Consider the following 18508-nt stretch of genomic DNA (forward strand, 5'->3'; position numbering starts at 1 on the left):
GCAACAACAGAACTGCACCCTGTCCTTACCGCTCAGACTCGAAGGTAAGCATGGGCGGAAAATCCGTTACGCTCGAAGATTTTGCGGATTTTCGGTAAATTCGCAATCCGCGAACGCTCGCGAATTTACCGAAAATCCGCAAATTTGCACGCAGCGGATTTTTTTTTCTTGGTGATACAATTTTGCGGCGTGCGGTGTAAGTTCGCAATTGCGATTATGTAGGTGCGGCGAGCAGCAACAATCTCGCACTCGCGAAATTACAAAAATTGTAATTCTGCACAAGAAATCTACTAGCAAGCAGCATAGACCTTCTGAAAATGATGATTTTTATCAGAATAACTCCTCAGGTTGACATTTGCCTGCACTTTTTTGGATTTGAGGCCTTTTGATTTTCTTTGGATAACTTTTGGATTAGAAATCAACTTTCTCATATAAGCTTGTTTGGGGCATTACAGTTGCTGTAATGCTGTTCTGCAGAAAAACGAGTTTTGCAATAGTGAAAGCATTCAGCAGGTTCAAAAGTTCAAACTCATCATTAGTAACCATTCCCTGTAGTGCTTCCTGACAAGGGCCGCTCCTGAGTTCAGTTGCTAGTTGCAACAATTGTATGACCCTGCTCTGACCCTCACAGCAGGCTCATAGAATAGCTACAAGTAGGCCACAAAGGTCCTGGAAAACAAAATTGCACTGCAACAAAAAGCAAATTACAGATAAGGAAGCAGGTGCCAGACTGGAATTTTAAAACAGTGACACATTAATAAATCAACCCCAAATTAATTCATGTCAGTTGAAGCAGGCAGGTGTGCTTGCTTTTTCCCCCATAATCTACAGTGGTGATGAACCAGAGGGTGGCATTGATGTACCAGAGGGTGGCATGGGTGAAACAGAGGGTGGCAGGGGTGAAACAGAGGGTGCTGGGAACCTGTGATGATGAACCAGACGTAGAAACAACATAATTGTGACCAGTGCAAGCCGACATGTAAGTTCGCAATTTCGAACTGGTACAAAACCCTCGCGAACTGGCAGAAATCCTTGCGAACTGGCAGAAATCTTTGCGAACACAAAAAAAAAAATCCGCAAATTTGCGAGAATTCACGGATTTTGCGGATTGCGAGTTCGCAAATTCGCAAAATTCGCAAACACCAGATTCGCAAAATACGCCCATGCTTACTCGGAGGTGGCGGATACTGCACTGCGTGGGCCTGCTGCGACGGAGGTGCGGCCTTTCGTGAGGAGGTGGCTCTGCATCTTTCCTCACTGGTCGGCGGCAGTTCGGAGCGGCTGCTGAGGCTGCTGCTGTTGTCCCGGCCTATGCTTGATGGGGCGCCCGCCCGGGCCTTACTACAGGGAGATCTTCCGACTCTGGGAGCCCCAAGCGCCGCCCTCGGACCGCGGATGAGACATTATGGGCCTGTGCACCGCTTGTGAGGTGGCGCTGGCTGACGGCTTTGGCTAGGGGTCGATACCCGAGTCCCCATTTGCTTTCCCTCTTTGCCTGGACCCGGCGGCGCCCTTCCGGTGCCGACCTCGTGGCCGGTGGACCCCCGCTGTGGCCTGGTGGGCGTGCGAGGTCGCGGGGCATGGTGCTGCGGTGTGCCTAGGGTGGCGGATTAATGGGACTGTTGGAGTGATCATTTCTACCCTGGGCCCCAGGCAATTGAACACCCTCCCTGACCCTACTGCAGAGGTGGGGTCCCCCGCCTCCGGAGGCCCCGTGCACCGCATCCAGCCTGGGACCGAATCGCCATGATTCAGTGAGGTCTTTGCCACATTTGAGACTGTACTGGCTGCCTGTCCTGGCTGGGGGCTGCAGTTATGGTGGCTGATCATCTTTCTGCTCAGCCCGGACCTGACATCTCCACTCCGGTGACTGCCTTGCGACTAGCGGCACACCACCATTGCCTGCTGCATCATTGGGGCCGGTGGCCGTGGGATGTTTCCTACCTCCCTATGAGCGCTGTGGTCTGGGTTCTGGAGAGGACCGGGCATCCATACTGTTTGGTGCTACTTCTTCGTACATCCTGGCCTGGAGGCTGGCTGACTCTGGGTGTGGTATGCTCCGGGAGGGGCCATGAATGTCTCCTGAGATTGAGTTGAGGTGGACTCCGGGGGAGCTGCTGGCTGGCTGGTCGATCTCAGCTTGATATCTCACCCCCTCCCCTGTTCCAGGACTTGAGATCTCCTGGTCCTGACCCCCTCTGGATGCCTGATTGATGACTCTGCAGCAATATATCATTACTACCTCTGCAATCTAGCACATTGTCGCTTGGAGCGGCCACTCGGCCTTTTCTCCCACTGTGGTCCCCTTATAACAGAGTAGACCTACTGTTTTGTCTTCTTCTCCACTAGTACTCCCACAAGACATTTCCCTTGTAAACGTATTGCCACACCGCAGTCACTGCAATGGGGCGTCCAAGGGGAAAGCAGCTCGACGTGCCGGGAACAGACACGTCCACCCAGAGAGACGCTGATACGGACTCCCAGACCTCCTCCATTAGCTGTGTCCTACCAACGGCTGTGCAGCCCCCCTCTGACAAGCTGGACCAAATCCTTCTCATGATCAGGAAGACGCACCGGTCGCTTGAGCAGCAGTTGGGCACGCTTTCCACCGGCCTCTCTCTCCTGCGAGCTGACCATAGTAAACTCAATGATACAGTCAAGGACCATGCAAAGACTTTGTTAGACATTGTGACGCAACATAAAGATCACATTGTCCTGTTGTCGCAGATGCAAACTCAGCTGAATACCCTACGAGATAGGGTTGAAGATGTAGAAGGGCGGGCCAGACGCAACAACATCCGCGTTATTGGCCTGCCGGAGCGCTCGGAAGACCCGAATGCTACCCAGTTTGTCAAACAATGGCTAAAGGACTATGTAGCCCCTGAGGGCTTCTCGCCCTTCTTCTGTGTGGAACGGGCTCATCGAATCCCTACGCGCAGGCCAATAGCTGGCAGACCGCCTAGACCTCTTATCGATGCGGCTGCAGCTCTTTTGATCTACATGTCTTCATCTAACACATTTTAATATTGTCAGCGCCGTGAAGTCCTGTACGTATAGCGGGAGGCGGGTGTTTGCGAAGAAGTGGCCCTAATTAAAAAGGAAATAGGCAGGTGCTGAAAAGGGTGCCACTCAACATAGTGCCAGCCGCCCACCTTTCGCAACAGCAGCATAAAGTGTTGGGGATAACAGTTGGCAGTACCGCAGGGACTCGCAAGGAGGGGTCTTTGGCTCGGGAGGAGCTACCTACCATTGATGAATATAAATATTTGGCATCAGAAGAAGGAGGCTTGTTAACCTGCAAATTTATCAATCTGCGAGAAAAGAAAAGCTTTCATTAACATTTGGTACAGCAGCAGCCATATATTTATCTTCTTCTGACGTGACAGTCCGGTAAAGGCCTAGTAAACAAAGGAAAAGATGGCCGCTTTGAAGTTCCGATGTCAACCAAATGTATTTTTAGCTTCAGAAGTAAAGTACCGGTCTCGGACAAAGCACCGAAGGTAAACAGGTAATATGACTTTAATTAGGACAACAAAGCATCCTGGAAGTCTGATATGACAGGGAAGAAGGAGTGATGGAGCAAGATCTTGAGGAAAAGAGGCTTGCTCAGAAGCGATCCACTTGTTAAACGCATTAACAAGTTATTAATAAAGTTTTGTGAAAACTAATACTCAAATTACATGAACATGTGGGTCAGTGAAGCCTGCGTATGCATATACTATCGCAAATAACTATGAAGTAGGACTAATACCGCTTTAAACGGGAAAAACAGTTTTGCACATGGGTCAACGACATCTACGTAGGTTGACGAGGTAACGCTTGGAGGGAAATTCTGATGCATGAGCAGAAGCTATTAAAATGGAGTCTTCGATACTCGCGTTCATGGCATCTGCTTAGTTGAAAATAAAAGCTAGCTATTCTATTAATGCTAATGCGGGAAAAGTATTAATAAATAAAATGAGATAGAGTAGAGGTGGGTGGTATACAGTGCAAACATTTTGTTTGAGAAATTAACATTTGTCTTCTGACTTTATCATTAGTGCGTATTTGGGCCTTTCTTGCATAACTGAATTGAGCTGAGTGACGCGAAGTCTGCGCATGCCCACTGAAGGGAGCCATGAAGGCCATGACTTTGCATTTGAATAAGAGCCAAGATCAAGTGCAACACCATGAGAATAGGATAGTGTAGAGTTCAACTATGAAGAAAGACATTCATAATAAAGTCAAATTTGTATCAACATTGTTACATTTAGCAATAGGGAATAAAATGTATGAATAAAAATGGGGATGGGTTTGCAAACAATGGTTGAACTGATTCTTGTGACATGTAAGTATGGTGTGATGAACACCCCCCCTTGCCTGACCAATCAAATCTCGTATTTTCCCGATATTTAAACTTTCGTGGGTGGAACATGGAGAACAAAAGGTATATTTAAGATAGTTTTTAGTTAGAGAGAGCGGGGTGCATTTTTGTGGAGAACTGAATGCTGAGATTTGCTGAGGGAGAGCTGAAGAAGTCTGAAGGAGAGCAGAGCAGAGAGGAGGGAGCTGTTTGCAGAACTTTCTATCCTAATTTAATTGGGTTAGATCTGATTGAGGAAGAAACTCGAGGAGGAAGAGAGTGTCAGAGAGTGGTGTGATGCAACTGTCGGTATCTTAGAAAGGTCCACTGTCCTGTCCTAATTTCTGTCCTGAAGCCTTTGTCTCCTGATCTATCACAGGGGACCATTACCAGCCCTTTGGCCAGGGCGTTGGTCTTCCACACCATCCTTGGTAAATATAAATTTCTGTTATTTGCTGATGTTCTTTATCTTCTCTTTCTATCCTCCCTCTCTTTGTGCATTAATAATTGCATGAGTCTGAGATGAATGTATTGTGTTTTATTAATTGAATTGTCCCTCCTATGGATGATGGTGACTGCACTGTATTGACATTGTTCACATGCACCTGAAATTCTAGATAAAGATTTAAAAACGTTCTTGAGTCTGTGGTTATTTACTTTAAACAATAGAAAGGTTAGCTTATGTTAATTATCGCCATCAACCAGTTCAACTAATGGTCCATCGACCAGAGGAAATAACTTATTAATCTGTGAAGGGTTAGTTATAAATGAACAGAGGTATTGAATAAACTAATCCTAATAGTTTGTGGAAAAATATCAAACTTGACTCCCCAGCGGTTTAACCCCTTCCACGCTGATGACGAGCTGGGCTCGTCATGGCGTAGCCTCCTCGCACGCTGATGACGAGCCCAGCTCGTCACGTAACATGCGTTTTAAAAAATCTCAGCGTACGAGCGGAATTCCGCTAGCGCGCATGAGGTTAACTACTGTGAGTTTATGGGCCCAGGTGAGTATATGGTAGTGGAGTATTTGTTGTTGGTGAACCGCTGGATCAGGAGCACCTACCTATATACAAGCTGTCGCAATTGCGCGAATGAAGAAAAAAAAAGTGCTCACCCAGTAATTGAAGGAGGCAGTAAAACGCTGCAAGCAAAAGATCCAGTCTGGGTGGGCGGGGCCAAAAGGAGACAGGGCGGTAACCAGTAGGGACTAAAAAGTCTTACTCACAATGAAAAGCCACCGTTTACCATAAACAATGATGCAAGCCAATTGAAATAACGGGCGGAGCCTATACTCCACTCCTCAAAGGATATCAATTATAAGAAGTCTCGCAGAGCGAGAAGTGCATGTGTGCTGCAATGTCAGGCGAGACCTAAAAAGACAATATTGGGGGTGGGGGGCGGGTACGTTAGATAAAATGCTGGAACCTTTAAATGAGTGCCCTCCACATCAAGGGTCTCTCTTTCTGTCATTTGCTGCTTTGCCACCTTTAAGGGACACCACATTTTATAATTATAATAAAAAGGAAGAAACGTAAATCCATACCATTTGACCCAATTTAATAAAAGGATAGCCTTCCCTGCCCACTAGCCACTGGCCAGACATCCACAATGCTGCAACTGTTGGTTTTAAGGGCCTTCAGGGCCAATTAGGGCAAAGTATAAGGGAGTGGTTCACCTCCTTCTGCAATTTTCACTATTTCGCAAGTCAGTCAAGAAGCTGAGAGAGACTTACAAGAAGGAGCAGAGAAAAACAATCATGGTTCTCCCCCAACAGCATCCGCAGGTAAAGCGCACCATACATCAATAGTGTTTTTTTCTGCACAGCTTTAGCATGTGTCAATGGGTTTTAAAGGCCTTCAGGGTCAATCAGGGCAAAGCTTGAGGGATTGGCTACACCCCTCCAGCCCTCTTCACTCCCTGTGACTCAATTAATAACTGAGGAGAGACTTTACCAGGGGGCAGGAGAAAAACAGCCAGGAATCTCTCAGCACCTCGAAGCAGCAGAGACAGGTAAAGTGCACTGTGCTTTGTTTGTAAAAGAGTTTTCCTATCACGTTTGCTATTTAGTGATTTTAATGGACAGGCTTTTATTTTAAAAGTAAGTAAATAGAATTCATCCAATATAGCCTACTAATAGACAAAAGTGTACGTTTTTGATCTTTATTGTGCCTTTTTAATATTTGTTCATATTCTGATTTTCAAGGGATGATGTCAAGGAAGCCATCAGTGTTCATATAAATTGTATATTTAAGATTTAGTCACTAGCACTCCTGGGTGTCGTCTGTGTTATTTATATTCAAGTAAAAATATTAATTTAAAAAACCTTTTGCAGGCTACTGAAATAAGCATGCCAAAAAACAGTAGCATCTGGAGGTGAGGACTTTGTACATGTTTATTGCCCTTGTTTATCTGTTTACCTCACCCATCCCCTGTTGGTCCTTGAATTTCTCTTATTCAAGGTCCATAAATTAGCATATAAAAATGTAAGCAAAAAGTGCATTCTTTTGCACCATCCTACTCATGGGTTGTGTAACTTTTTACGTTATGTCTCTGTTTACCACAAAGGTGAAATCGATAACATTTCTGAGGTTCTGGAAACTGGCAACAGGAGATAAGTTGTAAAAGCATGTGTATCTACAAATGATGCAACATTGCCGAGGTTTGCTATTGTCCATGAGGTCACCCCCCTTCAGTTCCTGCTCATTGCCAGTAGAGTTTTAGGCCAGGCCTGAATGCTGAGGTGAGTCCCACTGGCTGTGCATGAACTCCACTCACAACCTCACCTGAATGTGTCCGCAGATGTCCCGAGAGCGCATCTCTCCGCTGACAGGCGTAGCTGCAAAGGTGGCACTTGAAAGGTTTTTCTCCGGTGTGCAGCTTGCCATGGCGAAGCAGGTTTCCTTTCTGAGTAAAAGACGCGCCACACTGGTTGCATTGAAATGGACGTTCCCCTGTCGAAAAAAATGGTAAATAAATAAAAGCAGGTGAATATATGAAAAGAAAGCAGGTATCAAAAGATGTATTGAAATTCAAAACATGGAGCTTTAGGGATGGTATCCACAGCCACCAGAAGGCCCAAGCCCTACGACAAACAATGCTGCCGGGACAGGAATGTGTTTTTCACGGTAGATAGAAGTACACCCCTGCCCTGAAGCACCTGATTGCAAGTGAATCTAGTATCTTGACTTTCTTTTGGCCTAGCACCCAAGAATTCCTGCACGTGCACTTATTCTTTTGACCGGAAATGTACCCGGAGCCCCAAATCCTGGCTCAAAGTCTACGTGTACCCCTTGATCGACACAAGACTACCGTCTATGTCACTGAGCACTGTGTGGTGGCAGCAGTAAGAGGATGTGTTTTTTTCCTGTTCCAAAAACAAAGCATGATGCCTTATAAGCCCACTTGCGTAACGTTCTGAGTGTTTTTATGATATCGGCTGTGGGATCCATTGTGGGTTGGCCCTTGGTCTTGAAGTTTTGATAAGGCCTGGGCGGTGAACTTTGCTCCGTTCTCTGAGTTTTCTGCACTTTGCACTCCGCGGAGTTCGCAGAGTGCAGAAAACTCTGCTTCACGATGTGCAGCAGAGTTTATTCCCAGGTTCGCGAGCACGAGCTGCTGCTCTGGTAGAATTTCTACCCGAGTGGCAGGAATACCATCACAAACTGCAGTTCGCTCTGCACTCCGCCACTCGCGAAACTTCATGCAGTTACAGAAAAACTCAGCGGAGCTTCGCATAGGAAAACTCAGCGAACTACGCCCAGGCCTGGTTTTGATACAGGCTTTCCCAGACAGTGAAAGTGTATTGCCTGCCTTCCTGGGCTCGGGGTTTAGCTCTAGACACTGAACTGTAAAGGCAAGGAGGGCTGCCCTTGGGGGATTGCTGATTAGTCCTTCCTAAGCACTGCCAGCTGGGTGATAGTAGGGGAATGGTAGAGAGTTTGCAGGATCAGCTGTTACAGAAGAAGACGTTTCTAGGCAGGACCTGATGATTGTCATTCAGGGCTGGGGTCAAAGAAAGCCAGTCTCCCAGGGGCGAGGGTATGTCACCTGAAAGCGGCATGTCCTTCTGGAGAAGCTGTGGGTGTGCCTGAGACTTGGAAACTTACCTGTGTGCTGAGAGAGGAGAAGGACAGAGCCTCAAGCTATCTTCCTGAGGAGGTGAAACTCACCCACTGAGTTCAGGAGAGGATTGGCCAAAAGATGCGGATTTGCACATGGTGTGTGTCTGAAGCCCACATACATGAACCAGATAGTCTCCTTGACCTCTCTAACCAAATGAAGACCAGGTTCTTCTCCGCTCTATCACCTAAGTACCACAAAGGAAGCCTGAGGACCTGTGCTGACCTTCACTGTTCCCGAACACTTTGCTGCAGTCCAGAAGAGCCATGTCTCAAAGGTGTTTTTACTGGACCTGTGCAACGCAACCTTCACATGCGGAGAGAAAGAGGCATGGCTGCCGAGACCCAGTGACCACAAACAAACCCGTCTGCTTTCTCCATGCACATAACATCTGACTATGAAACTCTCTAAACAGATCTTTTTAATGGGCATTCAAGTGATATCAGCAGCCCATAGGAGGAACTGCCTGGGCGAATTCTATGGACTAACCTATAGGAAGGTGCTAAACTGTTGCCATAATGAGTCTGAACCTGCATTAGTTCTAAGACTTTCTATACTCCTGTCTGGGAGACCCAGTATACCCTGTATTAAACATTCCCATAGGGTTCCTTCTTCTTTTTACTCCTTTTAATGTTTTACTGCTATTAAACTACTTTGCTTTTCTAAAAAAAAATGCACTCAGCTGCACATTCGCCTTTTGTGACCACTGTGTGTCTCTACACCCCACACTATCTCCCTGAGACCCCTTGGACTGCTTGCCCTACTTGGACGTGTTTACAGAGCCATAGTAGAACGAGCCACTGGGCATCAGTGGAAAATGGCCCCACCCACCATGATGGAGTTCCAGTAGCTCCTGCTTGCCCTCTGGCCCTCAAACAGGTTCTGACACATGCATTTCAACAGTTCCAAAATACAAATATTTATGATCAGGGATGAAAGAATAACCTACTTCCAACCGTGATTCTTCATCACTTGTGTTTTTCATGGATTAAAATATTTTTGAAGCTCACCCAGTATCAAACTGGCAAAATCTAATAACATATTGATACAAAGTTCACTTTAATAATCCAACCAACTCTGAACATCTCAGTTTCAAAGCTCCCAAAAATTATTTGGACTGTAAATAACAAATAAAAATAAGGTTGCTCCATATAGCAGAACAACATAACCTTCCTGTTTAGGCTAGTCAAGTCCGCTGAATTGGAAATTAATGAAAGAACTAAGAGGAAGTGCCCTGCAAATTAGTAGATCTTGTGTCAACTTTCAAACTTTGTCATCTCTTGCCTGAGCTGCCTCACAGTGCCGTGCCTGTAGTGATAGTTGAATGTGCTTCATGGACTTCTGTCTATAGATAATCAGCTTGCAGTAGTTTTCAGGCTGCTGGAGCTGTATTTGTTGTTTTGAATCGTCATTATACAGCGCATGAGTACTCATAAATACAACCTCATCTTCATCCAGGGGCCCATCAAGTGCAGGTCTCTTAAGGCCCTAGTATGGTGTGGATTCCTACCGTCTAAAGGACTCTGGGGTCCCTACTCTTCCTGCCAGCCATTGTTGCATTTTTAGCACTAGAAATATAGGACCGTCAATGGCTACATAGCCCTCTTCTGCGTGCACCTGATTTGAGAACCCAAGGAGGTATGACTGCTATGTTCTTTCATCCGTGTGCTCCCATCACACCACGGTGAGAAACAGGAACCCAAAGTAGCTAAAAAGTCTCCATGCTTCCCCCTTCACCACAACACGACCTCCAGGAGGTTGCAGCTGTATTTCTAGATCATTGATTCCTCGTTTTTAAAGACCAAGGCCTCCGGGAACACCACGCCCACAGGTGATTGTGTTTGCTGAGCCTCCACTGAAGGGACAGGTGAGCTTGGAGAGTTAATTGTATTTTGTCTTCCCAATCACCCTGGTGTTGTAACCATTGGTCTTACAAGCATTGCTGCAATAGTCTCATATGGAGATGAGCATTGGAGACAAGAGAAATGCATAAAGCCATGGACTCAGAAGAGAAGAGATTGGTTACACTGATGTCTTTGAGTGGTTCAGTAATTGATGACATTTCTGAGAAATGGTACACACTCTGTCCTCCTTCTCCTTTGATGGTATTGAGAATTTATTTATTTATTTATTTATACTGAACTTATAAAGCACCTGGTTACACTAGCCAGTGTGTCCCCGCGCTAGCAGTGGCCTGAATGATCCCTAGTACAGCTCGAAAAAAAGCAATTTAATATTTGGGGAACAAATATGTCTTGAGTTCTTTGCGGAAAACTTTTTCGGACGGCTCCATCCGGAGTCTGAGAGGGAGAGTGTTCCAACTCCGTGCTGCCAAGAGGCGGAAGGATCTGCCGCCCATCCTGGCCCTGCTAGTCTTCGGGATACACATTAACCCAGTGCCCTCCGACCGGAGAATTGCTCCTAAATGATCCAGGAACTATAGATATGGTTGATGTTTCTAGATTTTCTAGACACAAAGACCATGTTCATCTGAAAAAGAGACAGTGAATCTAAAATCTATTTCTACTTGGCTCGCAGTATGAGCTTTTATCAGCCACTTGGAAAATGTTCTGGGTGCTGATTTGAGGCCGAACTGTATTACCTTGTATTGGTGGTAGGTTTTCCTCCAAAAAAGCGAAGACATGTCCTGTGTTTTGCTCTAGTGGGATGTGAAAATAAGCATCGCATAGAACTACAGAGCACATCCAGTCTCCTTTCATATGTTGTGAATAAATTTGATGTAGCGATAGCATCCTCAAATTGCCCTTTTTGATTAATTTATTGGCTGGTCTCAGGTCTAAAATGGGTCTGAATTCTTACTTGGGCCTTTCTAGGGAACAAAAGATATCTTGAATAGATACCTTTCCCTCACTATGAAAGTGGCCCTGAATGTATTGCTTGTTTTTGCAAGCCTACAAGTTCAACCCAACAAGGAGGGAATTTCTTCTGTCTGCCTACATCACCAAGCAGCCACATATTCAAGCTTAATTAACTGAATTGAAACTAGACAGCTTGACCCCTAGCTGACTGTAAAACCTCTAGGGGTTACCTTAACAGACATTGCAATGAAGGAAGACACAGCCAAGAAAACCAGGGCAGCTTGGTGCTATCCCTTCCTTCTGAAAAGGTGAAAATGTTCCTACCTTATAACTACTTCCACCTGGATGAAGGCAACGCTAGGCTCAAAAGCCTCCTGGATATCTCACTAGCACTTCTGAAATATGTCCTTCACGATGCAGCACACCTCTATATAGCTTGAATAAGTTTCAAAACATTTCATAAGGATCCTGTCTGATCTTCAAGTATAGATGAATCACATACAGAGCCACCAATGAGGACACCTCTTCATACTTGGCAGAGAAACTAACCCCTTCCAGCAGACAGTGCCTCACCATGAGTCAGTATAGTGGCTGACTGGAAACAAAGTAGTTAAAAAAGAGGAAGATTAGAAGGTAAACGTTTTGCATCAACACACTCAGGATGTGGAATGACATTCCATTGGCAGCAGAACTGCCTCAACCTTCTTACAATTTAGAAAAAAACAAAGACACACCACTACAAAGACCATTACCACCCTACATGATAGGAAGCAACGTGTGAGCAGCGTCATTGTGAAGAATGTCTCGGCTCTTGCCCTTATTCAACGCTATGCTGCTACCCAGATAGGTTTGCGCTGTTCAAACAGTGCTAAAAACGTACATACAATAATTTTATGGCCCTCATAAGGGACCAAGAAGCATGTCCCCAAACGAACTCGCCGATGGCGTGCCTAAGGTGTGACAAAGGCAAGTCCGTCTAAGCCCGTCCGCAGTTAGGCTGCGCCGTGTGCCAGGATCCCTGGTCTTCGCAACTCCCAAGGCTACACGAGAGAAGAACTACTATCTTTTAGACCCAATCCTGCATGCCTCTCAACCTCCAGATACACAGATAGGTACACAGATAAGCTGAAGATGTGTCCTAACTGCAATTTTACACTAAATCCTAGTTCCCAGTTAAGTCACATAACTGATTTTCTGCCTCATGTGGACGACCTAACTCTATGTACAGAGTCTATACCCATCTCAATCAGTCATTTACTCGTCTGCTTTTAAATACGAGGTCCCTTATTAAACACAGTAAGGAATTTGCAGACCTTCTTATGCTAATGACACCCGATGTCTCACTCCTCACCGAAACCTGTGCCGATGTCTGACCCCGATTTCATTATTGCCAAAGGTTATGAGTCAGCCAGATGTGAAAGGAGGTACAGGTGAGTTGGTGGAATTGCAATAGTACGCAGTACTCACTTTAAAGCTGTGTGTAAACCACTTGCACGTGTAGGTTGTGAGGTGTTTCTTTTCAATCTGAATATTGACAACACGCATACCTTTAATGGTTTGTTAGTCTGACAGCCACCAGGCCCGAGGGAATTTTTTGTTAAAGCCCTAATCGAAATCATTGAATCATGTGTAGGGCTTCCAAACTTCACCATACTGATGGCCTTAAATTTCCATCTGGGAGCAATAGAAGATAGAGACACAAGACTGCTACTAGATCTGCTGCACACTCTTGAGATGAAACAACTTATTACATCATATACCCACAAAGCAGGCCATGCGCTTGATGGTATTTTTACCATTTCTCCAAATTTATCCGTAAAGGAGATTATTCCCCTAGCCTGGATCGATCACCAGGCAATCATTTTTATACTAAAGGCTCCAAAAATTGAAATGTATGCTCACAATGTAGCTAAACCATCTGTTCAACATCAATGGAATAAGTTAGATAGCACCAAATTAAATACGATGCTGCTTGAATCTCAACCCTCTTTTACATGTAAATGTGGGTATACTTGTAAAGCGCACTGCCACCCCATCTCAGGGCATCCTGGCACTGTTTACCGCTGTGGAACCCTTCCCTACTGGGCACCCCCAAGGTGAAGCCAGGCATCCCCAGCACTATTGGGGCCGTTGTGGAGATTAAGCAAGCTATTGCCCAGAGTTGCAGAGTGGGACCCATGATTAGAATAGGCACCGAGGCAAGAATTATTGGGTCCGCGGACATTGAGCACAAGACCCTGCCGCGTCGGGAATTGAACCCTGGTCCCGGGCCAGACCTCTGCATCAGGGTCTGCCGCTCTAACCATTGAGCCACACTTCTCCACATATTGTATGAACATTGATCAAGCTGCAGCCGTGTTTAATGGCTAGATTGATTTAGCAATTACTAGATCAGCCTCTCCAAAACAGACTAAAACCAATCACAGAACATCACCAACTGCACCACTGTACTCGCATACACTTAGGCTGCTAATGCAGGGTTGCAGAAGCAATAACAGAGGTGAAGAATTACTTATTGCCTCATTGAGAAAATTCAATAGAAAAAGATGATTAAAGACTACAAAAAGAAAATAAGGGCGCTAAAGCCACCTTTTTTGACAGACAAAATTAATTCTGCTAAGAATTCACCTAAGGAGCTTTTTAACACGGTTGAACGCCTTTCCAAATTTGGCTCTAAAAATACCATGACCCCTGATCAACCACTTTGTGATAAACTAGCTGATATTTTTCTCACAAAAGTAAAACATCTTCAGCGATTTACTGCCTCAGCTAAGAATACTGAGGGTCTCATTTATGAGGTCTCTTGCACCACCAGAACGTCACTTTTTGTGACCTTCCGTGGCTCAAGCGCCTGCTCCATATTTACAAGGCAGCACTAAGTTCGTTTTTTTGGCTTAATTTTGCCTCGTAAATATCGTTCTCTTTAAAGCAGTTTTCTGCGTTAAAGGGGAGTGCAATGGGAGTTGCTGAGGGCGTTCCCAGCAACATCCATGGCTTTTTGACACTGCCCTAGATTTACGAGAAATCTTAAATCTGAGAAAGCACCAAAAACTCCCCCCCAGGGGAGGCATAAGGGAGTCACAACGAGGAGAAATATCTTTATTTCTCCACCTTTCTCCTTTTTCTATGTGTGCTGCATTTTGCAGCACACATAGAAAGAGGAAAATGCCTCATGTGATTGTTTCTGTGCAGGAAGGTTTCCTTTCCTGTGCAAAAATAATCATCCCCCTTAATGCAGGCACCCTTGCACCATGATGCAAAGGTGCCTGCGTTGGCGCATGGCCGCAAATTATGCGCTGGCGCAGGGGAAAAGGACAGAAATGCACTGTGTCTGGTAGAAATTGCAAATTCCTGCCCTTTTCTTTTGCTGAAAGGCAGCGCTGCAGGAAGGCCTGCGGAGCTGCCCTACACCAAAACTTCATGAATGAGGCACAGAGATTCCAATGTTCAACAAGTCATCAGGAGGCTCCATCCCACCTATATCAGTACAAGTACCAGCTGGGTTTACTACCTTTACACCTTTATCAGAGGATAGGGTAACTAAACTGAATCAAGAATCCAAGGCGGGCACTCCATCAGCCCCATGTCCCCCTCGGTTCTTGCACCCAGTTGCTAACACCATAGCAGCACAGCTGACAATTCTCTTAAATCAAATTCTTGACACGGGTTGCATTCCCTCGACCCTCTTTATAGGCCAATCTCTCAGTTTCTACTGCCAGCAAAGATTCTGTAAAAATCTCTAAATCTGGAGATTATGGCCTTTCTGAATTCTAGAATCCCCTTTGATCCAGTGCAACATGGTTTCAGACCAAATCACTCCACAGAATCGGCTCTTCTTGGGGTGCCAGAGGAAATCAGAGCTAAAGTCAACAACGGTGGAAAAGCAGCCTTGAAATTGTTAGATCTTTTGACTGTGTTCAACACGGTTGACCACGTTGCTGACCAAGCTCTAAGCCAATTAAAATAATTTCTGTCTAACCGAGAGCAGAGGTTGAATCTTGGTAACATTTCTTCTGACTCCTATTCATTGCCCTGTGGGGTCCCCCCAAGGGTCATCATTGAGCCCAACCCTCTTTAATACTTATATCACTCCCCTCATAAAGCTGATTAGATCTCATGGGTTTGTATTCCTCTCTCTTGCGGATGACACCCAAATTGTGGTGTCAATCTCTTCGGACAATGAGATAGCTGGCTCCAGATGAAATTGTTATATGAAGGATATGGTAGAATGGATGCAGGAGAACTGCCTGTAAATAAATTCAGAAAAAACAGAGGTGATGCTTTTCGACAATTATACTTCTTTTTGGAGCTCAGTTTGGTGGCCCTCGCAGTTGGGCTCCCCCCTCCAATACCAGTTCACAAAGTTAGGAATCTGGGTGTCATTTTTCACATCAAGTTTATTTTTTCCGATCATGTAAACCAGGTCGCCTCTGCTTGTTTTTTCACTTTAAATGTCTTAAATCCTTCTATTACTTCCTTTAGAAACAAAGAAAACAGTCATCTCTGCCCTTGTAATTTGAAAACTGGATTACTGTAACTCACAACAGAATATCTATACTACTATTATAAAGAGAGAACTTGCACCTTTTGGCTAGGTAAACTCGGGAACCACAGCGCCAATCTACACACCTGATAAATCTATGAAAACGTCAGGGTGTGTAGATGGACGTAGGCTATATAAATAAAAAAAAAGTAAATTAAAAAAATTACGTTTGTAAACAAAGTAGTCCCCTGAAAGTAGTGCCGGCCGGGACCTAGCGCTGGACACGACGCGACGTGCGTGATGACGACAAGGAGGAGGGCGGTGCAGTGACGAGCGGCTGTGCAGTGAGGAGGCGGCGCAGGTAAGGAGGCAGCAGTAAATGAAAATGTCAGGGCGGAAGGGGTGAGCGAGTGAGTTTGGGCGGGAGGGGGGCGCGAGTGAGTCTGGGCTGGAGGGGGGCGCGAGTCAGTCTGGGCTGGAGGGGGCGCGAGTGAGTCGGGCGGGAGAGAGTCGGTACGGGAGGGGGTCGGGGCGGGAGCGGGTGTACTGCCCCCAGCCCCTTTCTGCCCCAGGCAACGCTGGGGCGGGCTGCTAGTCCTTAATAAACTTAAAATGCTGCAGAGTACAGTGGCCCGTATCCTGTTAAATCTCCCTAAGTTTAGCTCCATCTCTCAGAGCATTTACAATCTCCACTGGCTGCCCATTAAAGAGCGGATAAAATGTAAAGCCTTGTGCTTGGCCCATGGGGCATTTTACAAAATTGGCCCTTTCTCCTTACAATCTAAGATCAACTGGTACCTACCTTCATGCAACCTCTGATCTCCAACTGCTAATAAGGGGATGGATCCCTGCATGAAGAAAGCCACCTGGGGAGAAAAAAGCTTCTCCTACAATATCTGTGATGGGTGGAATGTTCTACCTGCTCACGTGAGAGCGCAGACAAACCTGCTTAGCTTCAGAAAGCTCCTAAAAACTTGGGTATTCCCTGCTGTCAATTGATGGGATTTTTCTTTTGCCGTGATGTGACACTCTCTTAGACACAACACCAAGACACCTTTCTGGTAGGTGTACGCTTTACAAAACATCATAACATTTGGGGCATGTGAATCGATGACAGATCTAATGCTGGAGAATTCAATGCATGAGAACCTATAAAATATGCAAATATCCGTGAACACAGGCTCCCCACTTAAAAATTGGGGGGTTTCAATGGCCTCTCAAGTGGCCTATGTGAAGATACACATTTCAGTTATCTTTGAGCAGAGTAAATCTCCAACTGATATCCTGATCATGGATCAATTTTGAGTTTTTGTCTATGGCAAACAAAAAAAATATTTTACACATCAGCATTTAATGTCCGCTGTGCTCTGCCATGTGCAAAACTCTTGTCATGAAACCCCTGCAAAAACACCCAAGGTGTGCACAGACCTGTGCCGGATGCGTTTTAAAGGTTTGCACCGACCATGTGCAACACATGGCAGGTGCACTCCCATTGACGTGTGTTGTGTATAACTATTACACATCTTTTATGATACAGAAATCGAGGGTTTTGTTCTAATCCGTTGATAGATTCCATCAGTTTATAGCTTGTTTTTTGCATTATTTTAAGCAATGTGACACCCCTGAATATGGTCAAGAACGCACTACTCAAGACCCAGCTAAATACAAAATTCGTTTACACGGAATGGGTTACACACAGTGGAGTCTAGCAGGAAGTCACAGATGGAGTACACCAGAAAAATTCAGAAGTGTGCTTGTATTCTGGAATCAGTAATGTGAGCACCATCCGAATTACGGCCTGCTTGCTGCTGAAGGGATCCGGACATTCCCTGGGAATCCATTAGCTCTTAGGTAAGTGACAAAAATGTAGATATATTCCAGTGCAGCATCTACCTGTATTTACCGAGGTGGGTTAACTTATCAACTATCCTCAGGTGTAGTATTTGCCTCTGTGTCACAGGTATGTCACAAGTCCATCTATTCCCATGTGTGAGATGAGCCTCAACTACTCAGTGGTGTGAGCAGTTCATATTCTGTCACTTGCTCTACCAGCCGATGTCTCCATAGATGTATCATTAGTATGCATTTATGTAGGTGCATTGCTAGCCTGCAAATCCCAATGAGCATAAACAGTCTTTATATTCCCAGGCTCAGATTAGCCTCTGTATCTCAAGATATGTGCACATAGGTATGTTATGGCCTTATATTGCAAGGTGAGTGTCCAACCTGTTATACCAACCTTCTGGGTTATCACAAGGTTAGCATTTACTTTTATGAATTCAGATGCACTATAACATACTTTGAGTCCACTGGAGACAGCAAATGTTTTACTATGGTCCTACAGCAGAACACCCTTATTTGCAACCCAGGGGAGTTCACCAAAAGTGTATTTCCACCCGCAGCTGAAGGGGTTCATTGTCCCCTGAAATGAGGATATGGGAAGAGCAACTGTAGCAGATGATTCCATTGTCATCTCTACAGGCCTATTCTCCTCTGTTAAAGGTGGGCTGTGGAGGAGGCTTACTAGACCTGTGTGGGTATGCGGTGTGTTTTTGTGCATTTGTGTGTGTGGGGTGTGTGTGTGAGAGTGTGTGTGTATTTGTTAGAGACAGAGAGAGAGAGAGAGAGAGAGAGAGAGAGAGAGAGAGAGAGAGAGAGATTATATATACAATGTGTAGCTGAGAAGCAATGTACATCGTGAGTGCAATTTAAATGGTACACGCAAAAAAAGTTTCCCTGCATG

At 45.4% G+C, this 18508-nt stretch overlaps 1 protein-coding gene across 1 annotated transcript in view; it reads right to left on the bottom strand.

Moving 5' to 3' along the window:
- Positions 1-18508, bottom strand: part of IKZF3 (IKAROS family zinc finger 3) — a 262154-nt gene that overhangs the window by 141501 nt on the left and 102145 nt on the right. Inside the window, exon 4 of the mRNA XM_086924363.1 lies at positions 7128-7295. Within this exon, the coding sequence (XP_086780489.1) occupies positions 7128-7295 (168 nt within the window). The remainder of the gene's footprint in view (positions 1-7127; positions 7296-18508) is intronic.

Source organism: Lissotriton vulgaris, chromosome 5, assembly GCF_964263255.1.
Source record: "Lissotriton vulgaris chromosome 5, aLisVul1.2, whole genome shotgun sequence".
Classification (NCBI taxonomy): domain Eukaryota; kingdom Metazoa; phylum Chordata; class Amphibia; order Caudata; family Salamandridae; genus Lissotriton; species Lissotriton vulgaris.